Source organism: Martes martes (assembly GCF_963455335.1).
Source record: "Martes martes genome assembly, chromosome: 7".
In the NCBI taxonomy this organism is placed as follows: Eukaryota; Metazoa; Chordata; class Mammalia; order Carnivora; family Mustelidae; genus Martes; species Martes martes.
Window position 1 is genome coordinate 53,852,541 of NC_137894.1, and position 25,081 is coordinate 53,877,621.

Below are 25,081 nucleotides of genomic sequence, written 5' to 3' on the forward strand. Positions count from 1 at the left end.
GCTGTAGAAAAGCTCTGGTCCAGTGGACGGATGAGAGTTGGGAAGAGGTTGCAGTCAGCCTCTGGTTGGTCTGGGTTGATTTGGTTGAGATCAGCCAGAGAGGAAGGATAAATCATGGCTATGCTTTCATTTATGTTGGTGTGTGATTTATGCACTCAGTTAGATAAGCTGCTTTCTTTCCTTCTTCTTCTACCAGACAGTCTTGTTGCTGGAGATGACTGTCAGCTGCTTTCCCTGCCTAGCCACCATCACATGCCCCACCACCGGAGCCTGGGAAGCCTGACCACAGACCAGCATCTCCAAGGCATGAATAATTAGGTAGGCATAATGGAAGGCACTCACTGCACCCTCCAATTGCGTAAGCCCATTACTGAAGTCTGCTACATCAGCTTCTATCTTCCAAGGGGGGAAGTCAGAGGATTTTCATACAAGGGCACTGTAACTCTAGACAGAGCCAATAAAGGGTTTCATAACTGCTACCAAGTCAGGGAGGGGTCAGACGTCATCAGCCTCAGCCTGCAGCCAAATGAACATCCAGGCGACATATTTTTCAAGCAAACTCCCACAAAAGACATTTTAACTGAGCTGTACAAACTTACAGCTGAGAGGGAGAGACTTCTGGCCAATCTGCTGAGCTCAGACCACATCCTGGGGATTACGATGGGGAACCAGGAGGGGAAGCTGCTGGAGCTGTCCGTGAGCCTGGCCCCCGAGGACGACTCTTTCCAGAGTGCTGGTGACTGGCCAGGGGAGCCCCCTGTGGGCTGTCTCAATAAGAGGAGTGCCCATGGGAACCGCAAGCTGCGGAGGTTTGGTGGAAGGAGAGGAAGCTTTGAGGGGCTTCCACAGAAGAGGACGAGAAGGAAAGGGCGTGGGGGCCGGCAGTCGGCTCTTCAGATGGGGAAGGACCAGATCTGTTCCAGCAAATCTCTTTCTCTTTCTCGAACAAGGCCTAATCTTTGGCTTCTAGAGGAGAGAGGCAGCTCTCTCTCAAGAGCGGCATTTACTTCCTCCTCACAGTGGAGAGAGAGCTGCCCCCCAGAGACCCCCAGGACACTGGATCCCAACCGTGGCTTTGGGAACTTCAGGAAGGCTTCTGAGGACACGGGGCTTGGACGCAGAGGGCTGCCCCCTGACTGCAGCTCCACAGAGCCAGGAGACGATGGTGCTGGAAAGCCGGAGAGGGGCCCTCTCAGGCTGCCGCACCAGCAGACAGCTTGGTCTGAAAGTCGTGAGGACTCTGAGAAGCATCCAGAGGCCAAGAAGGGCCAGAGGGAGAAGTCTACGGAGCATACATGCAGGAAGAAGCCTATTTCCAAAGTGGTGGCCAAGGTCCAGGATCTGTCTACTCAGGTGCAAAGAGTAGTGAGAACGGGTCCGGAGGGTGAGGAAAGCATTGCCGTCTGCCCAGCGGCCCAAGCTGAGTTTATACCCAGAGCAGACTGGCTCACCCTCCCAGGGGCTGAAGCTGGGACTCCTGGTTCCAGGTGGCAGGGCCAGGAGCAGCTGGGCGACAGGCCATGGCAGCTGTCGGATGGGGAACGCATTCCAGCCAGCGCCGAGGGGGCGGTGAACAAGGTCCTGCTGAAGGTGATAGAGAGTGAGAAGTTAGATGAGGCCACTGAGGGGAAAAGGCTGGGCTTCCCCCCAAGCACACCAGCCACCCACACCCTCCCAGAAGCCAGAGGCAAGCGGAAGGCTGGGCTGCCTCTGAGGGATCACACCTCGTTTCTGGATCTGCCCCACCACAGCGGCCCTGACTGGCCACAGCCCGGAGGCCATGAGAAGAAGCTGTCCCCCCCAGCCCCGGCAGTGCTCAGCATGCTACTGAATAATTCATCCTCCCAGTCCAGCACGCACAGACGGATGGCACCTGTTCCCTTGCCTCTCTCTCCAAGGCTCCCCGGCCCTGAGCAGCATCACGGGGTCCTGCAGCTCCCTCCACTGCCGGGTGCGTGGGAAGTGGCTCCTGATGACTCTGTCGGCCAAAAGAGTAGTGCTTTCTCTGGGTCCTCCTCTGCTGACACCTTGGAGCCACCATCCTCTGCAAAGGTCACGGAGACCAAAGGAGCCGGCTCGACCTTCCTCAGAGCAGGCCAACCTCGGTTGGTGCCTGGAGTATCTTCGGAGAAGAGCCTGGGGCCCGGGAAGACCGAGGCTCGGCCCCAGTACCAGTCACCTCCGGGTAAGTCCCTGTGTAAGATACTTCACATCTGTTCCGGGGCAGCTAACAGTCATCTGCTTGCGCTGTTCAGAAACTCGCCACTGAACAATGAACCCAAACTCCTGGGCCTGTTCGTCAGTTCACCAGTCAGTTCGTCAGTAGCTGGTACTGACTCCCAGGCTCCGGGGTGTAGTTGCTTCCAAGAAGCAATTCTTTGCAAATGTCTTTTACAAATATTTTACTTCAGCGTACCCTAAAGCTGCCTCCGTGCTTCCTTAACTCAGGACTCTCAAAGGAAACAGGAATGAGCAGAAAGAAGTAGCAACTTGTCTCTGCCTTAGATTCTGTCGTTGGATAATTGGCCCCTTGACCTAAATTCTGCTGTTCATGCTGCCCGAGTAGCTCGGGTTCGTTGGGGTTCTCTAAGCAGAAGAGCAAAAGCCTCATGTGTCTTTGCTCATATGTCTGTTGTAAGAGGGTTTTCATTTTGGTTTTTTTAATAATCACTTTCCCAAGTGTCATTGCTTTACAACAAGAATGTTCCTTTTTTTTTTTTTTTTTTACTAGAAAAGGGATGAATTTAGTCTCACTAGAAGAAACTCGGTTCAGCTTTTCTTTCTTTCTCTTTTTGGACTCTTTATTTCCCAGACGAGCATGAAGTAACATTTATTCTGTTTTTATTTATGGTCTATTTTACTGTTACTGTTTTACTTATGGGTGCTCCAGAGTTGATTTGGCTTATGTGTTTAATGTGATACAAAATTTTACATGAAAACAATTTTGGGGGTCCTATAAGTGGGTTCAGTAAGAGCCAGAAAGGCAGTGTCTAAAAGGTGCCCCTCTGGTATTCCTTACGTTTTCCAGGCTGATGTGGCCAGGGGCTCAAGGTTTCGTATGCCGCTGTGCAGGCGATGGGTTCTTTTCCAGGGTAACTCCCACAGCATGTGGTCAACGCTTTATCTAGGGAATGGGTCGTAATATGATATACGGTCTCTTAAAGGTTAGAGAAGACATCACACACAATTTCTGTGATAAAAATCTCTATCTAGGAAAGAGGAATTTCAACAGCTTTCTATTCATTTTGACTCTTGCCATTTTCAGAATTTCTCTAAATCATTGATCCAGGCATGGTTCTTTAAAAATGTGGTAAATGCTTTTGATCTTATTTTTGCAATATATTGATCTTAGTTTGAGGAGACTTGCTGCTTTCATCACATAACCCATTTGCTTCACCAGGAAAGTCAGAGAATTACAGATTTTGTGTCATGTGTTATAGAACCCTAGTGATGAAAATACTCCCTATGGATGCTGCTGGAGCCATTGAAATTCTTCAAAAGGGAGGTCTGTGCAGCTGTGAGATGAGAGACTTCTAGAAGCTCAGGCATGGACTAGCTCCTTCAACTCTAAAGTTTCTTTTTTAGAAACCACACCAATTTCTGGGATTGTGTGTGTCTCTCATTCAGAAACTGGGCATTAAATATATTGAGCTTCAGTAAGTCTTATTTTTTCCTAATTTAGAACTATCTTTTTATTTTGTTGCCCTTTTTCGATGTAAAAAATATTATAAAAGCTCCATTGTATCTGAGTCAAGGCAGGCACACAGAGGACATTGAGTTTCTTTGGTGACTGACTATGAGCCCACTGAGTGGTAAGTTCAGTGGGTGGTCACGCTCTCCCTTGAACTCAGGACACAATTGCTCAGAACCATTTCCCTTCCTTTGGCCCCAGCCCTCCATATCACTTTCGGGAGCCAGTCCTTAGAATCATGACCGTGTGCTTCTAACCTGATAAAGGAAGGAATTGGAAAGAAGGAGAAAAGGAGTGGGAGAGAATTTTTCTTCTGGTGTGGATGACTTGTCTTTTGCTGAGACCTTCCTCCAGGACATCCAAACATGGTCTCTTGTCACTGTCCCTCTGAAAAGCATGAAGGGAGGGTGTTCTTCAAATAGTGGGTCTTGGTTTACATCCTGTGTTCCTGCGTTCTTGTCCCCGCTTATTCCCCTTTTCCATAGTCTGATTTCTCTTCATATTCTGGATTCTTCAGTGACTTCCTGCCGCCGGTGGGTCCGTATGTATGGGAGAATTTTCCTGCTTCTAGTTGCCTGTCTTACCCTTCATTTCCCTTCTCACCCCTTCCCGGCAGAGGCCCCAGAGAATGTCCAGCAGCCCTGATGGCGGGTGGAGGGGATAGAGGGGCATAATTCATTGACTATCACTGCACAGTGGCCCTTTATCTGGATCCAACTCCCACCTATCTCCAATGTTAGCTATTAACCAGGTTGAGTTTATGGTCTGTGGACATTTATTTCCTGTGGAAATAACACCGAGGCATTTTATTGAAGTGATGTGATTAAGATTATTGAAAGCTCTCATTAACTGCTCAAGTAAGAGATTAAGTCTGGCAAAAGTAATCAGATCTGTTTCCAGTTGGAAGACTCTGGAGTGTTATGGACATGTAGTAATTCCCAGGAAAGAGTGAAATCCCCTTCTCCTTCTCACAGGACTGAGAGTTAAGGCCCATATGATTATCCACACAGGAAATAGTATAAAGGCAGCACAGAGGCTATTGGTCCACCTCCTGCTGGCTTTGACATTTTCGTAATTCCTTATTTGAGTATTCATTCTAAGGACTACACACAGGTATTTCTTGTCTGGTGGTGATATGATCAAATAGAGAATATACTAACAGGGAATGGTGGCCAGATTTGTCATCTCATGCCCATGCCTTCCCCCCAGTACACACTACCTTCTCCCGCCCTCTCCCTTTGGAACTGGTTTTATAATATTTTATTTTGGCATGGAAACTACTGTAGAATGTTCCCAAGCCTTTGTGGAATGTGGTATTTTCTCAGCCTGAAGGACTCTAGTGGTGCTAACCTGCACAGCGGTGTCCTGAGGGCTGAGATTCTTTCCTGTTCTGATGGCTTTCTTTTTACCTTTGATCTGAAATAGACCCTCTTAATGCCAGAAGAATCACATGGAATTTGGCTCACCACACTTAGGAAAATGCCCAGAGTTTCTGTGTGCTCCTCAGCAATCTCATGATCTTTGTCCTCTGATTGAAGCCACGGAGGCTGTGGTAGAAGCAGTTGCCCTGGGTGTAGTTCTTCTTGATATTTTGAGTCACTTGATCAGTTGCAAGGGCCATCAAAAGATGTAGTTCATGTCAACTGATTAAGAGTTGAGATGCACACTTTGAATAGATTTTTTAGTATCCAATGCAATGGTCAAAACTTATTTCTCTAAGCATGTATTGCAGAGAGTAGATAGAAATTCTTCCCACAACAATACTGAGGTTTGCTACAAGCCCAATAAAAATTTAAAGAAGCTTCATAACATTAATGGACATATGCAGCCATTTAAGATTACTACAGAAAGTACATAGTACATAGAAAGTTCTCTGTAATTCATGTTAAGAGAGAAAATAAGTTTCAGCAATTGCCTAAGCCATATCATACCCATATAAAACAAATATAAGAATTAAATTAAGGAATACATTGCTATACACTTGGAAGAAAGTAAGAGGGTGGCAGTTGAAACTATATGGAACTTTGACCTAGCAACCCTACTTTTTGGAATTTAGTTTACAAAAATAGATGCAATAATAAACATATATGCATAAGGGTGTTTACTCTAGCATTGTTTGTAGTGGCAAAAGTAGCTGAGAAAATTTGAAGGTCCTACAGTAGAGAAATGATTAAATAAGTTATGGTACATTTCTACTATATAATACCATGAGGCTGTTCAAAGTATTGAACTAGATCTGTACCTAGCAAGTGGCAAGGTGATGTATAGCATCCTTGAAGTTTTTGCAAGACAGGTATCACTCCTCTTCATATATGAGTGTATGTCTGTTTGGTATGGGCTTGAATATCATGGAGACAGGTGTAGAAAAAGACTAACCAGCCTGTTCACATTCCTTACCTGCATGCAAAGCAGGGTAAAGATGGGGCACGAGGTGAAGGGGAAGAATCCAGAAACATTAGGGAAGAGCATTAACTTCTTCCCTCTATGTTTTTATAGTATGTCACTGGTCGCAGTATATGTGTCACTTTTATGATTTTTAAGAGTGATTTAACTACCTTTTCTTAATGGTTATCCCTTGTTTATTGAAGTGTAGTTGACATAAATGTTATATTAGTTTCAGGTGTATAACACAGTAATTCGAGAATCCAAGACATTATGCACTACTTGCCAGAATAAGTATAGTTACCATCTGCTGCCCTACAACATTATTACAGTATTATTGACTGTATCCCCTATGTGATACTTTTTATCCCCATGCTTATTTATGTTATCACTGGAAGTTTGTGTGTCTTTTTTTTTATATTTTTTCCACTTTTTTTTAAAGATTTTATTTATTTATTTGACAGAGAGAGATCACAAGTAGGCAGAGAGGCAGGCAGAGAGAGAGGGGGAAGCAGGCTCCCTGCTGAGCAGAGAGCCCGATGCAGGGCTCGATCCCAGGACCCTGGGATCATGACCTGAGCCAAAGGCAGAGGCTTAACACACTGAGCCACCCAGGGGCCCAAGTTTGTGTGTCTTAATCCCCTTCACCTATTTCATCTATATCCCTACCTCCTTTTTTTTTTTTTTTTTAAGATTTTATTTATTTATTTATCAGACTGAGAGAGAGAGAGAGAGTGTGCACACAAGCAGGTAGAGTGGCAGGCAGAGGTAGAGAGAGAAGCAGGCTCCCCGCCAAGCAAGGAGCCTGATATGGGACTCAATCCCAGGACCTAGGATCATGACCTGAGCCGAAGGCAGCAGCTTAACCCACTGAGCCACTTAGGCATCCCTCATCCATATCCCTTCCTCCTTTTAATGAGTGATTTAATGACTTTTTAAGTAAAAAAACAAATGAACCTAGAGCAGTTAGTGTGTGTGTTGGGATTACAGCTAAACTGCCCTTTCCTGTGTTTTTCCCCATGTCCTTTAATGGGGTGAGAAGCTCAGCTCTGAGACTGTTATTCGGGCAAATGCGTTTGCTAGAAAGCTGGGAAAGCAGAGCCCGTGGAGAACTAGTCAGACAGTGAGGATTGGATGGGGATAGAGCATTATCCAAAAACCAAGAGAAGAAGCAGCTTTATAAATTATAGGCTCCCGATAGACAAGGTCCTGACAGGAAATGGACACCCTTTGGCCTGAAGGAATAAGAGAAGCCGCGGTCACTGGAACCCAGACAGGGGAGCTTTACTGAGAGGGGCCACATGGCAGCAGCGGTGGCCTGTGGCCAAGCTTGTTGGGCTGAAGATCCTGGCATCTCTCTCCTTTGATCTTCTGCCCAGAAACCTCTAACCGAACCCACTACAGGGCAGGGTGTAAGGCAGATGTGGTCTTCAAGGTCAGTCTTCCAGGGCCAAGGGTAGGGTGGAAAAGGATGGAGAGTGGATCTGGAGGGACAAATGGAGGACAAGATGATGCAGATGGGGCAAGACCAAGAAATGGAGGAAGACAGAATGGTGTTTTAAATGAACAACAAGGTAAAGGAGAATGTGTGGTGGCTGTTTTGCTACAGAACAGCGGTTATCTTGATAATAAATGATAGTTGTGCCATTTCATTTCTTGTCATGTGACCTGTAGGCCTTTAAATTTAAATAGATTGACTGTCTCTTACTGTTGAAAGTTCAAAAATGGAGGCAGCAAAAGAAATGGAAGATCTTGTGATAGTTTTCTCTCCATGGACTTAGAAAAAATTAGCTGGTCTTTAAAAACAAAGCTCTCCTTTTTAACCATGATTGCTATCACATTATGTTCAGTTGCTTTTCGTAAAAATCACAAAAAGAATTTTAAAATACCTTTCTCAATCACTGCAAATTACCACATGAAATATGAGTGAGATTTTCTACCAATGGACGATTTGTATTTTAAAGTCAGTTTCCATGTAGAATAAATGATGGGTGTTTCTCTCATTCAAAATCTGGTTTACAACAGATAATACATTTCCAAAGGTAGGACCATGACCAGAATCTGATGTTTTAAAATCCAGAGCCAGCTCTATGTATATGAATTTTTTTTCCCAGATCAATATCCAGTTGTGCTTTGAGGATCACACCTTCTGTTGAATTGTTTTTCCCTTGCTTCTTTTCTATTCATGGGTTCAGGGCACAAGATTTAAAGCAAGGGTGCAGTCTGCAATCCCAGGTCTCACACATCTGTCTAAAGTAATTTTAAAGATATACAGAAATGACAGAATTAACACTGTGATTCCAAGTCATAGCCACTGAAAAATCTCAAAGAGAAAACAATTTTTTAAATAAATAGACACATAGTTTTTCACCTTCTGCCTCATAGCATTACAGGTTGAGGCATAAAAAAGTAAGCTTTTAATGTGGTAATTGTATCAAAGGAGTACTGATTTGGAAGGTACATGTTTTGTTTTATTCCTCATGGACTCTTCTGGGAGAGGTTGCCTTTTGAAACCAGTGGATACCCCCTGGGTCTACTTTCTTCCTCTTGATAGCTCTTGTTGGGTAAATGATTGCTACCGCCTATTTTATTTTATCTGCTTTCTGATCATTTACAAGGACAGTAGCTCCTGTTAGATAGTTCTTAAACGCAAATCAACCCATATTACTTCGTACATTTTGGGGGCCTCCGGGCTGTGATATTAGGCCATACCATCCCCCCCTAGAGTTTTGCTGTGTGCCCAGGTACCTCAGCCCCCTGCCAGAGCATGTTATAGAGTTTCTGGACTCTTAACAGAAGGCCCTATGAGTTTTTTCCACAGTCGTGGATTGTTTGAGTACATTGAATCAGATGCTTTCTAGATGGCCCAGAGCCTTATAGGAAAGACCTTGAAACTAGGTTAGAATTAGGATTCAGACATGTATAGGATGTAGAGGGAGTGTGGGGTCCTTAAAGGATATTGACCCACAGGGAAGAATGATGGACAGTGGAAGGAGAAGTATCATGAGGGAATAAGTCTGGGCCAAAAGTCTGTTCACAGATGTTTCCTCATCTTCCTACGAGTGACCCTAGACACTGGGGGGAAGGGGCTCTGGCATGAAGGGAAGGAGTAACTTTGTCATCAGAAGCCCAGGAATCTTGCAGTATAGAGGAGCTGTTCAAGAGAGGAAGGAACTTTCTTTTTTTAATTTAAATTTAATTAGCCAACATGTAGTATATCATTATCTTAGGATGTAGATTTCAGTAATTCATCAGTTGTATTTCACACCCAGTGCTCATCACATCATGTGCCTTCCTTAATGCCCATCACCCTGTTACCCCATCCCCCTACCCACCTCCCCTGTAGCAACCCTGTTTTTTTCCTATAGTAAAGAGTCTTATAGTTTGTCTCCCTCTCTGATGACTTCCCATTCAGTTTTCTCTCTCTTCCCCTATGATCTTCTGTGCTATTTCTTTTTTTTTTTTTAAGATTTTATTTATTTGACAGACAGAGATCACAAGTAGGCAGAGAGGCAGGCAGAGAGAGGAGGAAACAAGCTCCCCACCAAGCAGAGAGCCCGATGCGGGGTTCGATCCCAGGACCCAGGGATCATGATCTGAGCCGAAAGCAGAGGCTTTAACCCAATGAGCCACCCAGGCACCCCTGTGCTGTTTCTTATACTCCACATATGAGCAAAACTGTATGATAATTGTCTTTTCTGATTGACTTATGTCACCCAGCATAATACCCTCCAGTTCCATTCACATCGATGTAAATGGTAAGATTTCATTCTTTCTAATGATTGAGTAATATTCCATTGCATGTATCTGCCACATCTTCCTTACCCATTCATCTGTCAATAGACATCTTGACTCTCCATAGTTTGGCTACTGGGGACATTGCTGCTATAAACATTGGGGTGCATGTGGAGAAGCAGGAACTTTCTTACCAAGCCAGCTTCAGTAGTCGAGAATAGAGTTGTTAGAAACCCAAGGGCAAAGAGGGATAGAGCAACAGAACAGAGGGTGTCAACGGCAGCCTGGCCCCTGAGCACGGAAACCTGGTGGGACCCCTGGAGGACAGAGCTGGGGAGGAAGGACCTGAGGAAAAAAACCAGACTTCATGCTGAGCAAGTGAGTGGGGGCTTTAGAACTTGAGATTCAGATTTCCGTGACTTAACGTAACACAATTTCATCCATGAAAGACAGTTGGATCATCTAGGTGTCACGTATTTTTCCTAAAATGTTATGATGTAGAGTTTTTCCTTTTTTGTTTCAAATCCATGTTAAGGTTTTGAGGTTGAATTTTGCATTTGGAGGGAGAACCCAAAAATAATCTTGTGGTTGATTAAAGCTGTAGGTTTCCAAGTTAGCCCCGAGGAATGGTGGAGGGAGCAAGTAACGCGCCACTGGAGCGTGAGCATAGTCTCTCTAGGATTCAGACACAAGTCTAGGCATGTCTGGATAATTAGATGGTTAGAGCTGTCAAGAGGTTTTTGCTCGAGTGCTCAGAGGATGGCCACAGGGCGGGGCTCCTCCCAAGGAAAGCGGGATTTGAGGCCCAGGAGAGCGCGGGGGAGGGACAACGCTGAAAATAGCGTAATGTATGGCCTCCAGATTCTCTGCTGACACAGCCCCCTGGACTCCCACCTGGCTCAGAGGGAGAGGGAACTGCACCAAACAAGCCGTGTGAAAATTTAAAGAGAAATTTTACTAAAATTTTCTGAATATATTGAAGGCAGAGCCTGCGTTAATGGAGGGTGACAAACTTGTGGACGAAGAGTCCCAACTCCAGGTCATCTTGGAGCGCAGCGAGATAGGGAACATACTGGAATGAACCAGATTTTACCTCGTCCTTAGGAGCAGTGGAGAAGCGGGAGACGTCAGCAGTAGTGCCTTGGGCGGCACCTCGGGCACGTTAGCTGCAGCAGCCCTGGTGACAATTCTAGCAGTGTCAAGAGCACCTGAAGCCATCAGAAGAGAAGGGACAACAGTGGTGACGGGGAGGACTGCATGCCTGAACACGTGTGATTCCTAGAATGATTAGGAGAAATTGTGAGGAGGGCAGGGGAGCCCCAAAATTGGTAGAGCCAGAGAAATACTGATTTTGCACCCTGTTGTTACTCTGATGACTGCATTTACTAGAAGGAATAATATCAAACCATAGGGTTCTTTTGAGCATCAAATGAAATGATACTTCATAAAACATTAGAAAATATTAGCTTATTACAGTTACACATCATTGGCTCAAAGAGTCAGAAATGATTTTTTTTTTAAGATTATATTTATTTAAGAGAGATAGCAAAAGAGAGCACAACAAGCCGGGGGTAGAGGGAGAGGGAGAAACAGGCTCTAGCAGGGAGCCTGAAGTGAGGCTTCATCCCAGGAAGCTGGGATCATGACCTGAGCTGAAGGCAGATGCTTAACCAACTGAACTACCCAGGCACCCCAGCAGAAATGGTTTTAATAATCTACTATTTTTGGTGTTTTCCAGTGATGAATGAGGCTACAAATAATAATTTACAGCTAGTTATCCTATGTAGATTTCTTGATTTGCTCGCAACCAGAGCTTCTACATTTGCTTGTTTTTTCAGTTGCTTGTTTTTTTTTTCAGTCACTTCTGTTTAAGTCACTTAAATCTTCAGTGGTCTCTTACTGTTTTGAAGGTGTCACTGGATCGTACATGCTACCTTCGATGCACTCTCCACTGAGTGTAGCTTACTACTGGTTCACCCCATAGTTTTTTAATTTAACCACGGGAATTTTAAATTAATTAACAAAGAAATCAGTATTGTATTTCTAATACTAATGCCTTTCTAATATGAAATCATGAATTAAAGAATGATAGAGCAAAAGAAAAGAAAAACAAAGGTCTCATTTCTTCCTACCACTTATTTCTGAACCACCTGACATCCTACCTTCCCTTTACAAAGCTTTTTTAGTTTCTACAGCTAAAAGTTATCTTGTCTTTTCTGATTTCCATATCCTTTTTTGTCCTTTTTGGATCTCTATTGTTGGGATCTTCTTATGTTAGTATGCATAATAATACTTCTAATTATTACAATTTTAATAACCTTGTATTTTAATACATTTTATTCTATTTATATTTTAATAATAATTTCTCGTTGTTTTGTATGTCAGTCTTGAATTCCCATGAAGCTTTTAGATGTAGATCCCTATCTTATACTTTGGATGGATGATTTGCTATTTCTTGAGTAGTATGTCACAAAATAGTCAATTTGTATTGGCCTAATTAGATTTTTGTGGTTGTTGACTTTGATTAAAAACAGCCCTCCAATTTACAGGTGACAGGGCAGTAACTGGGAGTGACAGACTGGCGCAGGGTTAGTCAAACAGAATGGTATTAAACAGAATATACCTTCAAATAGTATGCCATTCAGCAGAGAGCAGAGGGTTTGTTCTGGCCGAGTTCTTGGTGTCTCATCATCTTCATATGGAACCTGTTTCTGCTGGTGATTTGAATTGAATCAGGTGTGCCCTTATTTTTATTAAAAAAAAAAAAAAAGGCCTCTCCAAAGTCAGGAATGGTGTCATATTCATCTTATTTACCTGGAATTTGGTTTAGTAACTGACACATGGCATGTATTCAGTGAATGTTTTTGTGAATGAATGAACGAATGAATGGGTGGATGAATGATGAGAAAACATGGTTTGCAAACTGGTAATGGGCAAATTTTTCCTGTTTGTCTTATATTAAACAGAATGAAAATGGTTTCATGCCATATTGTGTGATTACTATCATATTATTTTGGTAGTTGATGTTTTATTTATAAGCAACCTTAAAACTATTAATCTCTGCATAGGTTTAGGAATCTGAAGGTACCAAGAGGGTGGGAATGAAGTTAAATGGAACATGGGTCCTCAAAGCCAAGTATTTTTGTGAACAAAGAAAGTGTTCTTTTAATTAGAATAACTTTACAAAATGCTTGATTTTACCAGAACAGAACTTTTTTGAATCTTAAAATGAGACTCAACTTTATTCTCAAAGCCAGTCACTGAGGGGGAGTCAAGTGATCAAACTTGAAATGGAAACCAGAGGCAGCTTACTGTTTCCTGCGTTCTGTTGGTCACAGATTAACCATGTTGCATTAGGCATGGACAAAGCCCAGCCTATTTGCGCCAATGTACACTTTATGACCCAACATGCTGGTGGAATAGAAGGCCTGGCAGGTGCTTATTACTCTTGTAGGCTGTGATTCAGAGGCTCCTACATGGCCCATTTGCTGGGTGCCTGATGCCCACCACTGAAGTTTCCCTGTGCGAAAGAAAGCACTGTTGCTGGAACAGTTGTGTATAATACCAGTAAAAGCTGAGGCTATGTGATTGATTTCCAAAAGCTACACACAAACTAAGCCATGTTAATTTGCTCATAAAGCTCCTGTTATTACCTAGCAGAGCAGGATCCTTAAAGAATGGGCCGTGGGACGGGGTTCTAAGAGTGAAAGCAGCAGTCAGGGTCAGAAAAGGAATAAGCAGACATGGAAAATGACCTGAGAATTTGAGACCCCAAACCAGTGCAGCAGTATGGTTACATAAGGGACCTTAATTACATCTGTAAAATTCCTTTGCCTTTGTCATATAACGTAACTGAATCATTGGAAGTGATATGCCATCATAGTCACCAGGGTCTGCCCTCCTTACCCAAGGAGAGGGGATTATTCTAGGTATGGCCCCCAGGGGACAGGAATCTAGTAGACTTATTTTATTTTAATTTATTTTATTCCTGCACCACCCCTCACCCCCCACCCATCCTAGGAGACTATTTTAGAATTCTGCCTACCACAGTATTGTCTACCATTTTCCATTCCTTTTCTGGTCTTCTGCTTCCATTATCAGAACTCTGTCCCTACAACTTTCCCTAATGTAACTTAATCTGAATACACAGGGGACATCTCCATTTCTGAGTCATACTGTACTGGTTAAGAATGTGTGTGCCTTGGGGCGCCTGGGTGGCTCAGTGGGTTAAAGCCTCTGCCTTCGGCTCAGGTCATGATCCCAGGGTCGTGGGATGGAGCCCCACATCGGACTCTCTGCTCAGCGGGGAGCCTGCGTCCTCTTCTCTCTGCCTGTTTCTCTGCCTACTTGTGATCTCTGTCTGTCAAATAAATAAATAAAATCTTAAAAAAAAAAAAAGAATGTGTGTGACAAAGTTGAACATTTTATTGTCAAATCTCAGTTCTGCTACCTACTAAGAAGATTGGCACTTACCTCAATGTCCTCATTGAAAGGAGAGTGATAGTAGTATCCAGGTAGTAGGTAATATATTAACTACTTAGGAGTTTTTGTAAGGAATAAGTGATAAAAATGCTTAAAGGGCTTGGCACAATGTCTAGCACACAATTCTCCAAAAATACTTAGATATTATTAGTAGTATATCCTGTCTCAGTGGTTTTATTCATGTATTATTTCTCTACATGGGATACCCTGATAAATTCCTGTACCCCCTTCAAAATCCATCCTAACCTTGCGTGTGCAAAATGTCAGCATCTATTTAATGTTGAGCTGACTTTAGGGTATATAGGGGAACTCGATTTTTTAACGTTTCTGTAAATCTAAAATTATTTCAAAATAAACAGTTTTTTAAAAAGTTTAAAGTGTTATCTCCATCATCATAAAGGCTTTTGATTCCCCCTCATTGTAGAATGAACATTTCCATTACACCTGAGGCTTATCCCATTGCATCATGACTATTTGTTTACATGTCTGTCTGGAATATAAAGTCCATGGATGCAGATACTAAGCTTTATTCATCTTTGTAGCTTTGATATATGGCATTGCATCTGATGTAGTAACAGCATATGTTATGTAAGTGCTGGCTCAATAATTAATTGTTGAATGACTTTATTTTTTGTGCACAGAGATCCACCAATGACCAAATGATATGTGATTATGGGAAGCAGTGGGAGGGCCAGGGTGGGACCGAACAGGGGTTTTCACAGTGTGACCCTGAGACAAGCACCATTATTAGCCACATCTGGAGAGTTGCTAAAATGCTGTTTCTCAAGCTCCATCCCCTGGATCTATGGAATCAGAAATTCTGGGGAAAGGGGACAAGCTGTCTGTGCTTAATCACTTTCGTGGAAACCAAGATTGAAAACATAAATAATTATATGAATGTAAAACTATATTAAATGGATGCAGAGTCTTTAAAACCAAAACTTTGAAATATTTATTAGAGGGAAATGATGTAGATAAATTATTCTTAAGAAATCTTTGAATTTCCACTTAGCCATTTTTGTAAAGATTTTCAATATTATAGAACTTATCAGATATAGGGAACTAGATGCTTGTAAACATGAGCACGTTTTAAAGTTTCCTTATGCACCGCTTTATTTATTTTTTTTAAAGATTTTATTTATTTATGTATTTGTCAGAGAGACAGAGAGAGAGAGGAACACAAGCAGGTAGAGCGGCAGGCAGAGGCAGAGAAAGAAGCAGGCTCCCCGCTGAGCAAGGAGCCCGATGTGGGACTCGATCCCAGGACCCTAGGATCATGACCTGAGCTTAAGGCAGCAGCTTAACCTACTGAGCCACCCAGGTGTCCCCTTATGCACGGCTTTAATACAGGAAAGGAGAGTGCTATTCTTGACTATTTTCCTGTCTGACATTTGTTGCTGTGATCACAACTTTTTTTTTTTTTTTTTTTTTTTTTACCATTAATAGTAGTATTAACCTTTCTGGCCTCAATACACATGTCTTCAAATATCTGTCAGTGCCTGCCAAGCTCCTACTGCAGCCACATACTCTAAGAAGCTACTTCTCCAAATTGGATTTAAGCTTCCATTAAGCTTTTGGGATGTAGCTTCTATAACCAGTTTTATGTTCTCAGCAAATATTGGTGGGGTTACAGGATTTCATCCGCGAAGTAATTAAGATATTGCAATCATGCATCTGCAGCTTTATTCTAAAGAGCTGTGCTACTGTTTTGTTATTATCTTTCTAATTCCTTTAAGAGCAAATGTCTTGGAAAATCATACGATAACGTATGGCTAATCTCACAAAGAGCCTGAGTCAAGAAAGTGTTTGCCTCTTTGCTGCAGAAGTAGTCGAATGTTAGCCTCTGTGTTATTGGAGAAAGATAACTTTTGATTATTTATTTATTTATTTATTTATTTATTTATTTTGGTGGGGGAGAGAGCAGGGTGGGCGGGGTGCCGAGGGAGAGAAAGAAACCCAAGCAGTCTCTATGCTTATTGTGGACCCCAGAACAGGGTTGGATCCCACGACCTGAGCTGAAACCAAGAGTCCAGCACTCAATTGACTCTGCTACCTAGATAACCCCCAAAATCACTTCCTTGTGTCCTTTGGGAAGTGTTTTCCTTTCAGAGATGTGGAGCATGCCCTTTGAGAACTCACATGCCTTTCATTGTGGTTTTTTTCCCCCCTTTTTATGTGAAACAGACCATTCCTTACACACCCGTTTAGTTGAGTGGGATTGGGGAAGAAGTCCCTGCCTTGAAATCAGTAAACCCAGATTCATACCCTGCTACTGTCAGTCACTAGCTATGTGTCCAGGAGTAAGGCACCACTTCTCCAACTCTTAGACTTAGCAACAGGTTAGTAACAACACTCTTTCAGTGATTGCAAATGGCAGCCTTAAAAAGATCATTTGTGAATTATCCTTACTGAGCCTAATTGCCTCTAAGCCAGAGGTCCAAGGCTAAGTGGACATTCTCTGCAGACGACTGGGAGGCTGCACTGATGCTCTCATCCCCCAGAGGCACTATTTACTGTCACCTCTTCTAGGTGTGGAACTGGAAAGGGTCAGCAACTTTATCAACTTTGTGTTTCAAGAAAAGTAGGTTTGGCAAGGGTGAGAATGTGATGGGTTGAAAAAGGTGGTTAAGAATCAAACAGGTCTGTTTTGGTGTTGGTGTTAGTGGTAACAAGGGATAGATTCCAAATCACTGTGGGCTCAAAGCTAGACGAATCTGATTGGGTTTTCAGTTGATAGAGAAAAGGGTCACGGATTACTGGACGTTTCCTGCCCCAGGCAACTAGGAAGACAAGCACTGTATTAAAACAGGCTGGGTCTGCATCCAGGTGACCATTTGATTAAGGGACTTGGATGGAACTGTAGCAGGGTGTCCTTGGCACGTCCCAAGACTCATCCCTGACCCTTGTCCTCTTCGGATCTTTTCTTTTCAGTATCTTGTTGGCATTCCCAACCAACTTCAGAGAAAACCTGACATGGAAAGAGGTGTTAGATGACAGAATTAAAGCCTCTTAAGTTCTTCCTAAGCAAAATGTAACAAGATTAAAGTCAAGAGGATACTGAAAACATCCTGCAGTTAGATTAAAATATCCACCTACAAGTAAAGCACCCAAGAGATTTCTGTTTCAGCTTTAGTTGACGACATACTGATTCTGAGCTAGTTGAGTCATGTGGCTGATTCACACAAAAAGCGAGGCTCCTTTAGTAATAGGTATTCCTATCAAGGGAGAAGATGCATCACTGTACTGCATAGAGTCTGACAAATCTGGAGTTTTTGGTGTAGTTACAGCTATGTATCTGAAGGGGGCTCATTGACCAATTGCATTATATGCAGGGCACCGGAAGGAGACCTGTCTGGAAATTATATCGTAGGAGAAAGAGTCCAAAGGAATAGTAGCCAATAAAATTAGAAACAGGACACATGACAGAGGCCCGGTAGTGGGTGTCTTGTGGGCCACCCAGATCCCCCTATTTGGGTCAAGACCTTGGTTTTCTTAGCTGCTGGGAGCATTGCTGGCTGATGGCTTACAGCTGAGGGGCTCCGGAAGCCCAACCTTTTCTCCAAGGGAGCGGCCTTGCCAGAGTTTCCGCCCACTCTTCAGGAGCAGCCCCACCCAGTGCCTGCTCTGTGTGTGACCGTGGCACTGTTCTGTCACCTGTCGCAGGACCACTCTGAAGGACCATCCCAGCTTCAGAACCTGCGTGTGATCAGCTGAGGCCTCTGTTTGCCCCTGCATTCCCTGCTGGGTCCTGTCTCCCTCACTATCCCAGGGTTGTTCTGGAAAGCCCTCGCCACTAAACCTCCTCAATGGGATTCTCTGCTCCAGCTGTTTTCCAGGGAATCCTATCTGTAACAGCTGACACTACAAAGACTGGGATAGGCTACGGTATTCGTTAAATGATGCCGGGACAATCGGTTATCCACGTGGAAAGAGAAAATGAAGTCAGAACTACCTCATGGGCAAAATCTATTTCACGTGGATTTAGAACTGAAATACGAAAAGCAAAACTTTACAGCTTTTTGGAGAAAGGATTTAGTAGAAAGGCAAGGATTATGAGAGGGTTTCTTAAAAATACAAACCATGAAGGAGATTGGTGAGTTTGTCTATATTAAAATAACATCAAATTTAAATTGAGATAAAAATCACTTGAGTATGACAAATGATATTATTTTTTTAAAAGTAGGAAACGCTGGGAAGAATATTTGTAGCACTTACGACTAATACAGAATAAGCACTGAAAAGAGATAAAGAATTCATATACATTCATAAAGGAAAGCAAAGCTGCCCAGGAGGAAAAAAGAATAGGCAAAGAGGATAATAGTCACTCTGCTTAAGAGAAAGTCTGGCTGATGAATGAGTATGTGCCTCACAAGCAATTAGGGAAATGACAATGAAAATAAGATCCTAGGTCATACACATCAGATTCGGGAAATGAATTAAAAAATTTTTTTATAACACTTTCCTTTTTTTTCCTTCCTTCCCTCTCCCTTCCTTTCTCTGCTTCTGTGCCTCTGTGCCCACTATTTCCATGTGTCCTTTTCAGTCTGTCAAGACCAGGTGCAAAGTCATCTTTTCCATGAAGTTCTCCTCACCTTCCTCTTCAGAGTTAAGATTGTCCCCTTCTATGTTCCATATAACACGTTGAGCTTCTTCCATTTTAGAACATTACACGTTGTCGTGATTTTTGCTTGCACGTGAGTCGCTGACACTAACTAGATAATGAGAGTCTAGATGGCAGGAATCACGTCTCTCGGTGCACTTCTGGCATTCATCATGGCGCCTGGCATTAACTAGGAAATATATATTGGATGGGTGAACGAACCAGTTCCCTGCCTCAGTGGCTTCTCCGTAAGATCAGACCCCTTCGAAACAGAGGGATGAAAAGTCAAATGCTCTGCACTTGTACTTTGTTTACTTTTTTGAGGCGTCCTCTAAAATTTGTTCAAGATAAACTCCACCTTTGAAAAGTGTGTTGTTTTTTTTTTAAGATTTTATTTATTTATTTGACAGACAGAGATCACAAGTAGGCAGAGAGGCAGGCAGAGGGAGGGGGAAGCAGGCTCCCTGCTGAGCAGAGAGCCCCATGTGGGGCTTGATCCCAGGGTCCTGGGCCGAAGGCAGAGGCTTTAACCCACTGAGCCACCCAGGTGCCCCTGAAAAGTGTTTTTAATTTCTTATCGCCCCAGTGGAGCATGTGGTTAAACGTGGTCTTCACCCTCCATTAAAGTAGAGAGGATATGCAGAAAGCTGGCTTTTCTTAACATAGGTGGAAAGTTGCAGAGGGACAAAGTAAGCATTGTTTCTCTTTGTTATTCTTTGTTTTTCTTCCCTTCCAGCCCTATTGCTGCTCGGTGGTACCTTCAGGATTTATTTTTAATCCTGACAAAATGAAAGAAGTATACTTTGCCTAGAGAGATAAAATATGTTGACATATTTAAAAAAATAAAAGATTTCCCTCAGGAAATCTAAGTCTTTGGGAACCTACACCCTCAAGGCATTTGAAAACTTTCTAATCTCTTTTTAAAAAGCCAACAGCAGTTCTACAAACTCCAGATGGGAGCATATGATTTAGTTGGGACTTCTCATCTCCTACTGTGATTATAAAATGTTAAAGCTAGGAGGGATCTTTGGCCCAGTGCCTTCATGGTACAGGTAATGAAAGTAAGGTTCCAGTTGATATGATGTCGTAACTACTTAGTGACAGAATTGTCCAGATCTCCTACGTTCAATTTTTGTTCTTTCCTTTTCTCCTTATACTGTGCCCACCACCAATTTGAAGGTAGCAAGAAACTTACTTGGATTTTCAGGGACTTTGAGTTACAGTAATAGGTACTTAGGTATTTACTTCGAAGCCACTGAAATTTCCCCAATAAGCAAGTGCCTGTTGGCCTTTGTACCATTAATAACTAGCTTTCATTAGCACCTAAAATCTAGGGGATAGAACAGCTGCATTCCAGACCAGTATAATTATTTGGGCACATGATGAATATGGAGTAAGAGGTAAAGATTTGAAAAATAGATTAAAAATTTACTTGCTCATTAATTAAGCAAATTATGATAAAGATTCTAAGTATAAGAATTTTATGTGATAATTGAAATAAAATTAGTAATATCCTTGGACTTCAATTTTCTCCTTGGTGAAATGAGTAACTTAGAATAAATCTGAGGACAATAAATCTTTGAGGATCTTGTCCTTCTAAATATTTTGATTCTGTGATTATAATAACAGGATTCACCCAGATTTTGCTTGTCTTGCAATGTTAACTGATCCTTTAAGTATTTTTTTAACAAAAGAAGTTTTTCTTCTTCTTTTTCTTCTTCTTCTTCTTCTTCTTCTTCTTTTTTTGAAAAGTGATCTATGACTAAAATGCTGTCTTGTTTTTCTGAAAGGTTCCCTGGAATCTCACTCATTCATCTCCATATATGTGTTTTTTGTCCTTCATTTATTTGGTAGACTATGATTTATTGAAACTAAATCAGTTATTTAGGTGTTCCAACCATGTGGCTTCTCTGTAGTTGATTGGATGATGTAAAGTTTGAAAGGGGAAAACACAGGTAGTTATACCAATGTTTGAATCTGAATTCTGCTGCGATGGGTTAATGCAAGTCACTGTACCTCTCTTAGTCTCAGTTTTCTCTCTCTCCAATGTGAATAACACAATGTACTTCCTAGGGTTCTTTTTTTTTTTTTTTTTTTTCTTCCTAGGGTTCTTAAGAAGGGTGAATAAGATCCCAAACACAGAGTTGGGCACACTGTGTACCAAATGCAGCTGCAGCTATCAGCAAACCTCTGGCTCCACTTATAGACCCCAGCAGTTAAGACCAGAAATAGACAAGACAGTGGTGCCTGGGTGGCTCAGTCCATTGAACACCCAACTCTTGATTTTGGCTCAGGTCATAGTCATGGGATAGAACCTGGCCTTGGACTCCATCCTCAGCAGGGAGTCTGCTTGAGATTCTCTCTCTCCTTCTCCCCCTGTCCTTTCCTCCCCACCAAATGGGTTAATAAATCTTTAGAAGAAAAAGAAAGAAAGAAAAAAACTCTAGACGTCTGTCTTGCAAGTGAAGAGGTCAGTTGTAAAGGTTTGAGCCTGCCACCTCCCACGACTGCCCACACCTGAAATGACTGTCTCCCTTTCTCTTTTCCAAACCCTCATCTCTTGAGTTATTCCGTTCTTTTGTGACAGCTTTATCTGTGGCAACAGTATTGGCATACCCAGTCAGGAGTGATGCCCTACCTTTGTCCAGTCCCCTCAGGGTACACAGGACAGAGCGCTTGGCCCCAGCAGCACACCAGGGCTCACCTGTTTGTTTCCTGAGTTAGGAGCTGTGGCAGGTCATTTGGTAACACAACTGTCAGTAGAAGTTTCCTTTGTGGTGCTGACATATAGTTGTCTTCTTGATCTCATAGAAGTCTTAAATACTTTGCTGTTCTTGTCCTATAGTGTGGGTTAAAAAAAAACTTGCTTTTTGATCATGTGTTCAAAACAGTAGGTCATAATTTGCCAGTGAAAATAGGAGTACATGTTTCTGATTCCACAACAAATTCCTGCGCTTCCTTTCCCCATCACTCTACTCTGTAGAAACAGCATCACAAAAAGGGTTGCTGGATTTCTACAAAAGTGTTTCGAAAAGACCAACAGGCATATTCCTGAGAAACTGGAATCAGTAGATGGTGAATTTCTTTAGTTGAAGTTTCTTTTTCATCCCCAGCACCTAACTGGCATGAATAAATCCATCCGTGAACAGTTTATAGAGCCTATGGGAGAGAGAAAACCTCCTTCCAAATTCTCATGATAAAGATTTGGTACTTAAAAGGAACTTTAATCAATTTCATAAGCAGAAAATAATAATTTTCTGCCCATATTCATAACGTTTCTCATAAAGGAGCCACCAAACCAGTGAAGGCTGCATGGGACCAAGCAAGGAATGTTCCCAGTACCCGAGCAATGAATGAAGAAGATTCCATACCAGGCTTGACCTCAACTGACACTGTCCTCATAGACATACTGACAACGAGGTTTCCATAGGCTTTTCATAAAATGGATCTAGCACTTTTTATCAAAACTCACTGTATTGTTTACCATTTACAATTTATTGACTGTATTTATGCTTAGGTTAATGTGCACTGAATTGCACATAGTTCTTCAGTGTTAATTCTTTTATTCTCACCATAGAGTCGCAACTTAAAGAATAGCCCCTGCCCTAGGTAATGTTATAACAGATTAAAAGACCTTGCCTAATTATTGTAAATATTCCGATGCCCAGGACAAGGTAATTTACAGAATGCTGCTTTCGCAAGGATCATTTCTAACTAGGTGTGTTAGGCATTACACTGGTACCAATTCTTTTTTTATGAGTAAAAGAATATTAAAAACTGCTAATAACAAAATAATTTTTCTCTAGCAGTAGTGTCTACCGGTTCAACAAATATGACTTTGCATTCCTGAAGCATTTCATTCCTGTCTGTAAAAATCCTTACCTAAAATTGAGTTTTTGATCAATGCCCCATGGCTGCTCATCAATTATTTCAACCCAAAGTTGTTGTTTTTTTTCTTTTGATGACTGTGGAAATGTTCTCCATTGTACACAGTTGACCTGATCTCTGCTTACAGTGTGTCCTCTCATGCTCCCCTATTCCTCCATTTCAAGGGGAGAAGGGATTAGAGGAATCCCTTCATCATTAACCCACTGACTGCCAGAACCCAGCTCTCCCTTTCTCCCTTCCCTGGCCATATAGATTCCTAGAACAGCCAATAATAAGGATCATAACAGAGACTGAATAAGACATGGGGATTTAACATTGGTTACAGCGTCCCCAGTTGTGCTAGGCCAAGTACATGGGATTTCATTTCACCCGGAGGAGTTGATGCCTTTCTCACCATCTCACGTCTGTGAGGGTGGAGGAAGGAAAACGCGATTAGCTGAAGGAGGGCTCTGGCACAGCGCAGTCTGGCTTCTGGGTATTTATCCTTTGAATTAAAAAAAAAAAAATCCTCAATTAGGTAAGTGCTCTGTTATGACCGAGAAGGTCATTTTGCCATTGTAAACAACTTTGATTAAAGTCCAATCTCCCAAAATGACTTAAATACCATCTGTGCATGTTTTGATTTTAGGAACTAGAGTTTATTCTCGGTGAGAATCCTCCTTGCTATCTCATTCTTGTCACTCTCATCTGTTGGGTCCCGATTCATCCCCGAACAGCTTGTTTTGTTGCTCCTCAGCTCACAGGTACCATGTGAACAGCACCCTGCCCACTTGGGGAATGGTTGGAGAGCTCGTTTGAGAGACAGGCCCCTGTGTGGTGTTTGCTAGCGCACTTTTCTGCTGGGATCCTAGCTGCTGAGAGGTGGTTTGCAAGACAGCAGTAGCTACAAATAGCAGCCTTGGCTGTTGAGAAACGAAACCATTTTCGTCATGAGGTTGCAGACATTTCCTGATATAAATGTTAGCTTATGCAGTGTTTTTATTATATGTGGGTTGAGTGTGTGAACTGACTGGTGTGAGCAAGAACTGGGTCCCCTATGTGTGGCTTACTGAAGAATCTGCTTTCTTTTCTTATGGAAATAGAGGGATCCATGAAGCTTCAATTGGGGAATGTATGTTTTAGTATAAAGGACATGGATTAATTTAAAATGGTTTAAAAGAAGTAAGTAATATATTTTTTAAAAGATTTTATTTATTTATTTGACAGACAGAGATCACAAGTAGGCAGAGAGGTAGGCAAAGGCGAGGGACGGGGGGCAGGCTTCCTGCTGAGCAGAGAGCCCAATGCGGGATTTGATCCCAGGGCCCTGGGATTTAATCCACTGAGCCACCCAGGCGCCCCAGTAAGGTAATATTTTTAAATGTATGTTCCAAACATATGAAAATATGTGTCCCAGAACTGAGTTTAATATTTAAACCTTGGTGTTACCACGCAGCCCCACCTTCTCGCCAAAGTGCTGAATCTATGGGGAATGAGACATCCAGGGCTAACTTACATTCATAGGAAACAGAAGCCAGAGGGATAACTTCAGCAAAACCATGAGCAAGCAAACAGATAAGTCCGTACATGGAACTGTACTGTGTGTTTTTTTAATTGAAATACAATTGGCAAATAACACTGTGTAAGTTTAAGGTGTTGATTTGATACATTTATATATTACTGTATGATTACCACTATAGCATTACCTAGCGCCTTTATCACATCATGTAATTATCATTTCTTTTTTGTGGTGAGAACAATTAAGATCTGGTCTCCTAGCGGGATGCCTGGGTGGCTCAGTTGGTTGGGTGGCTGCCTTCGGCTCGGGTCATAATCCCGGGGTCCTGGGAACAAGTCCTGTTTTGGGCTCCCTGCTCAGCGGGGAGCCTGCTTTTCCCTCTCACTCTGCCTGCTTCCCTCCATGCTCGTGCTCTCTCTCTCTCTGGCAAGTGAATAAATAAATTCTTAAAACACACATACACACATACAAACAAAAAATCTGGTCTCTTAGCAACTTTAAGTTTTATAAGGCAGTAAACAAGAGACAGATTGGGGGTGGGGGGAGAGAAGACTGATTGGCCTGGCAAATATATAAAATAAATGTAACAGACCTAGCAACCAAATACAATGGGTGGACTTTGAAATTAACTAAAGTAAACCATCTATAAAAAGGACATTTTTATGAAAATCAGGAAAATTGAATACAAACTAGATTTTGATAATACTGAGGAATTGCTGTGAAATTTGTTCAATATGAAAATGGCATCGTATGTAAGGCCATGGTTCTAGATGTGTGGCCTTGACTAACATTGCCAGCATCACCT

The 25,081-nt window shown here is 42.4% G+C and overlaps 1 protein-coding gene across 1 annotated transcript in view; it reads left to right on the top strand.

The window, feature by feature from the left end:
• Positions 1-327: 327 nt before the first annotated feature.
• Positions 328-25,081, top strand: part of FMN1 (formin 1) — a gene marked incomplete at its 5' end in the record, with an annotated part of 364,844 nt that continues 340,090 nt past the window's right edge. The window contains one exon of the mRNA XM_080809905.1: positions 328-2,185. Coding sequence (XP_080666031.1) covers positions 328-2,185 — 1,858 coding nt within the window. The remainder of the gene's footprint in view (positions 2,186-25,081) is intronic.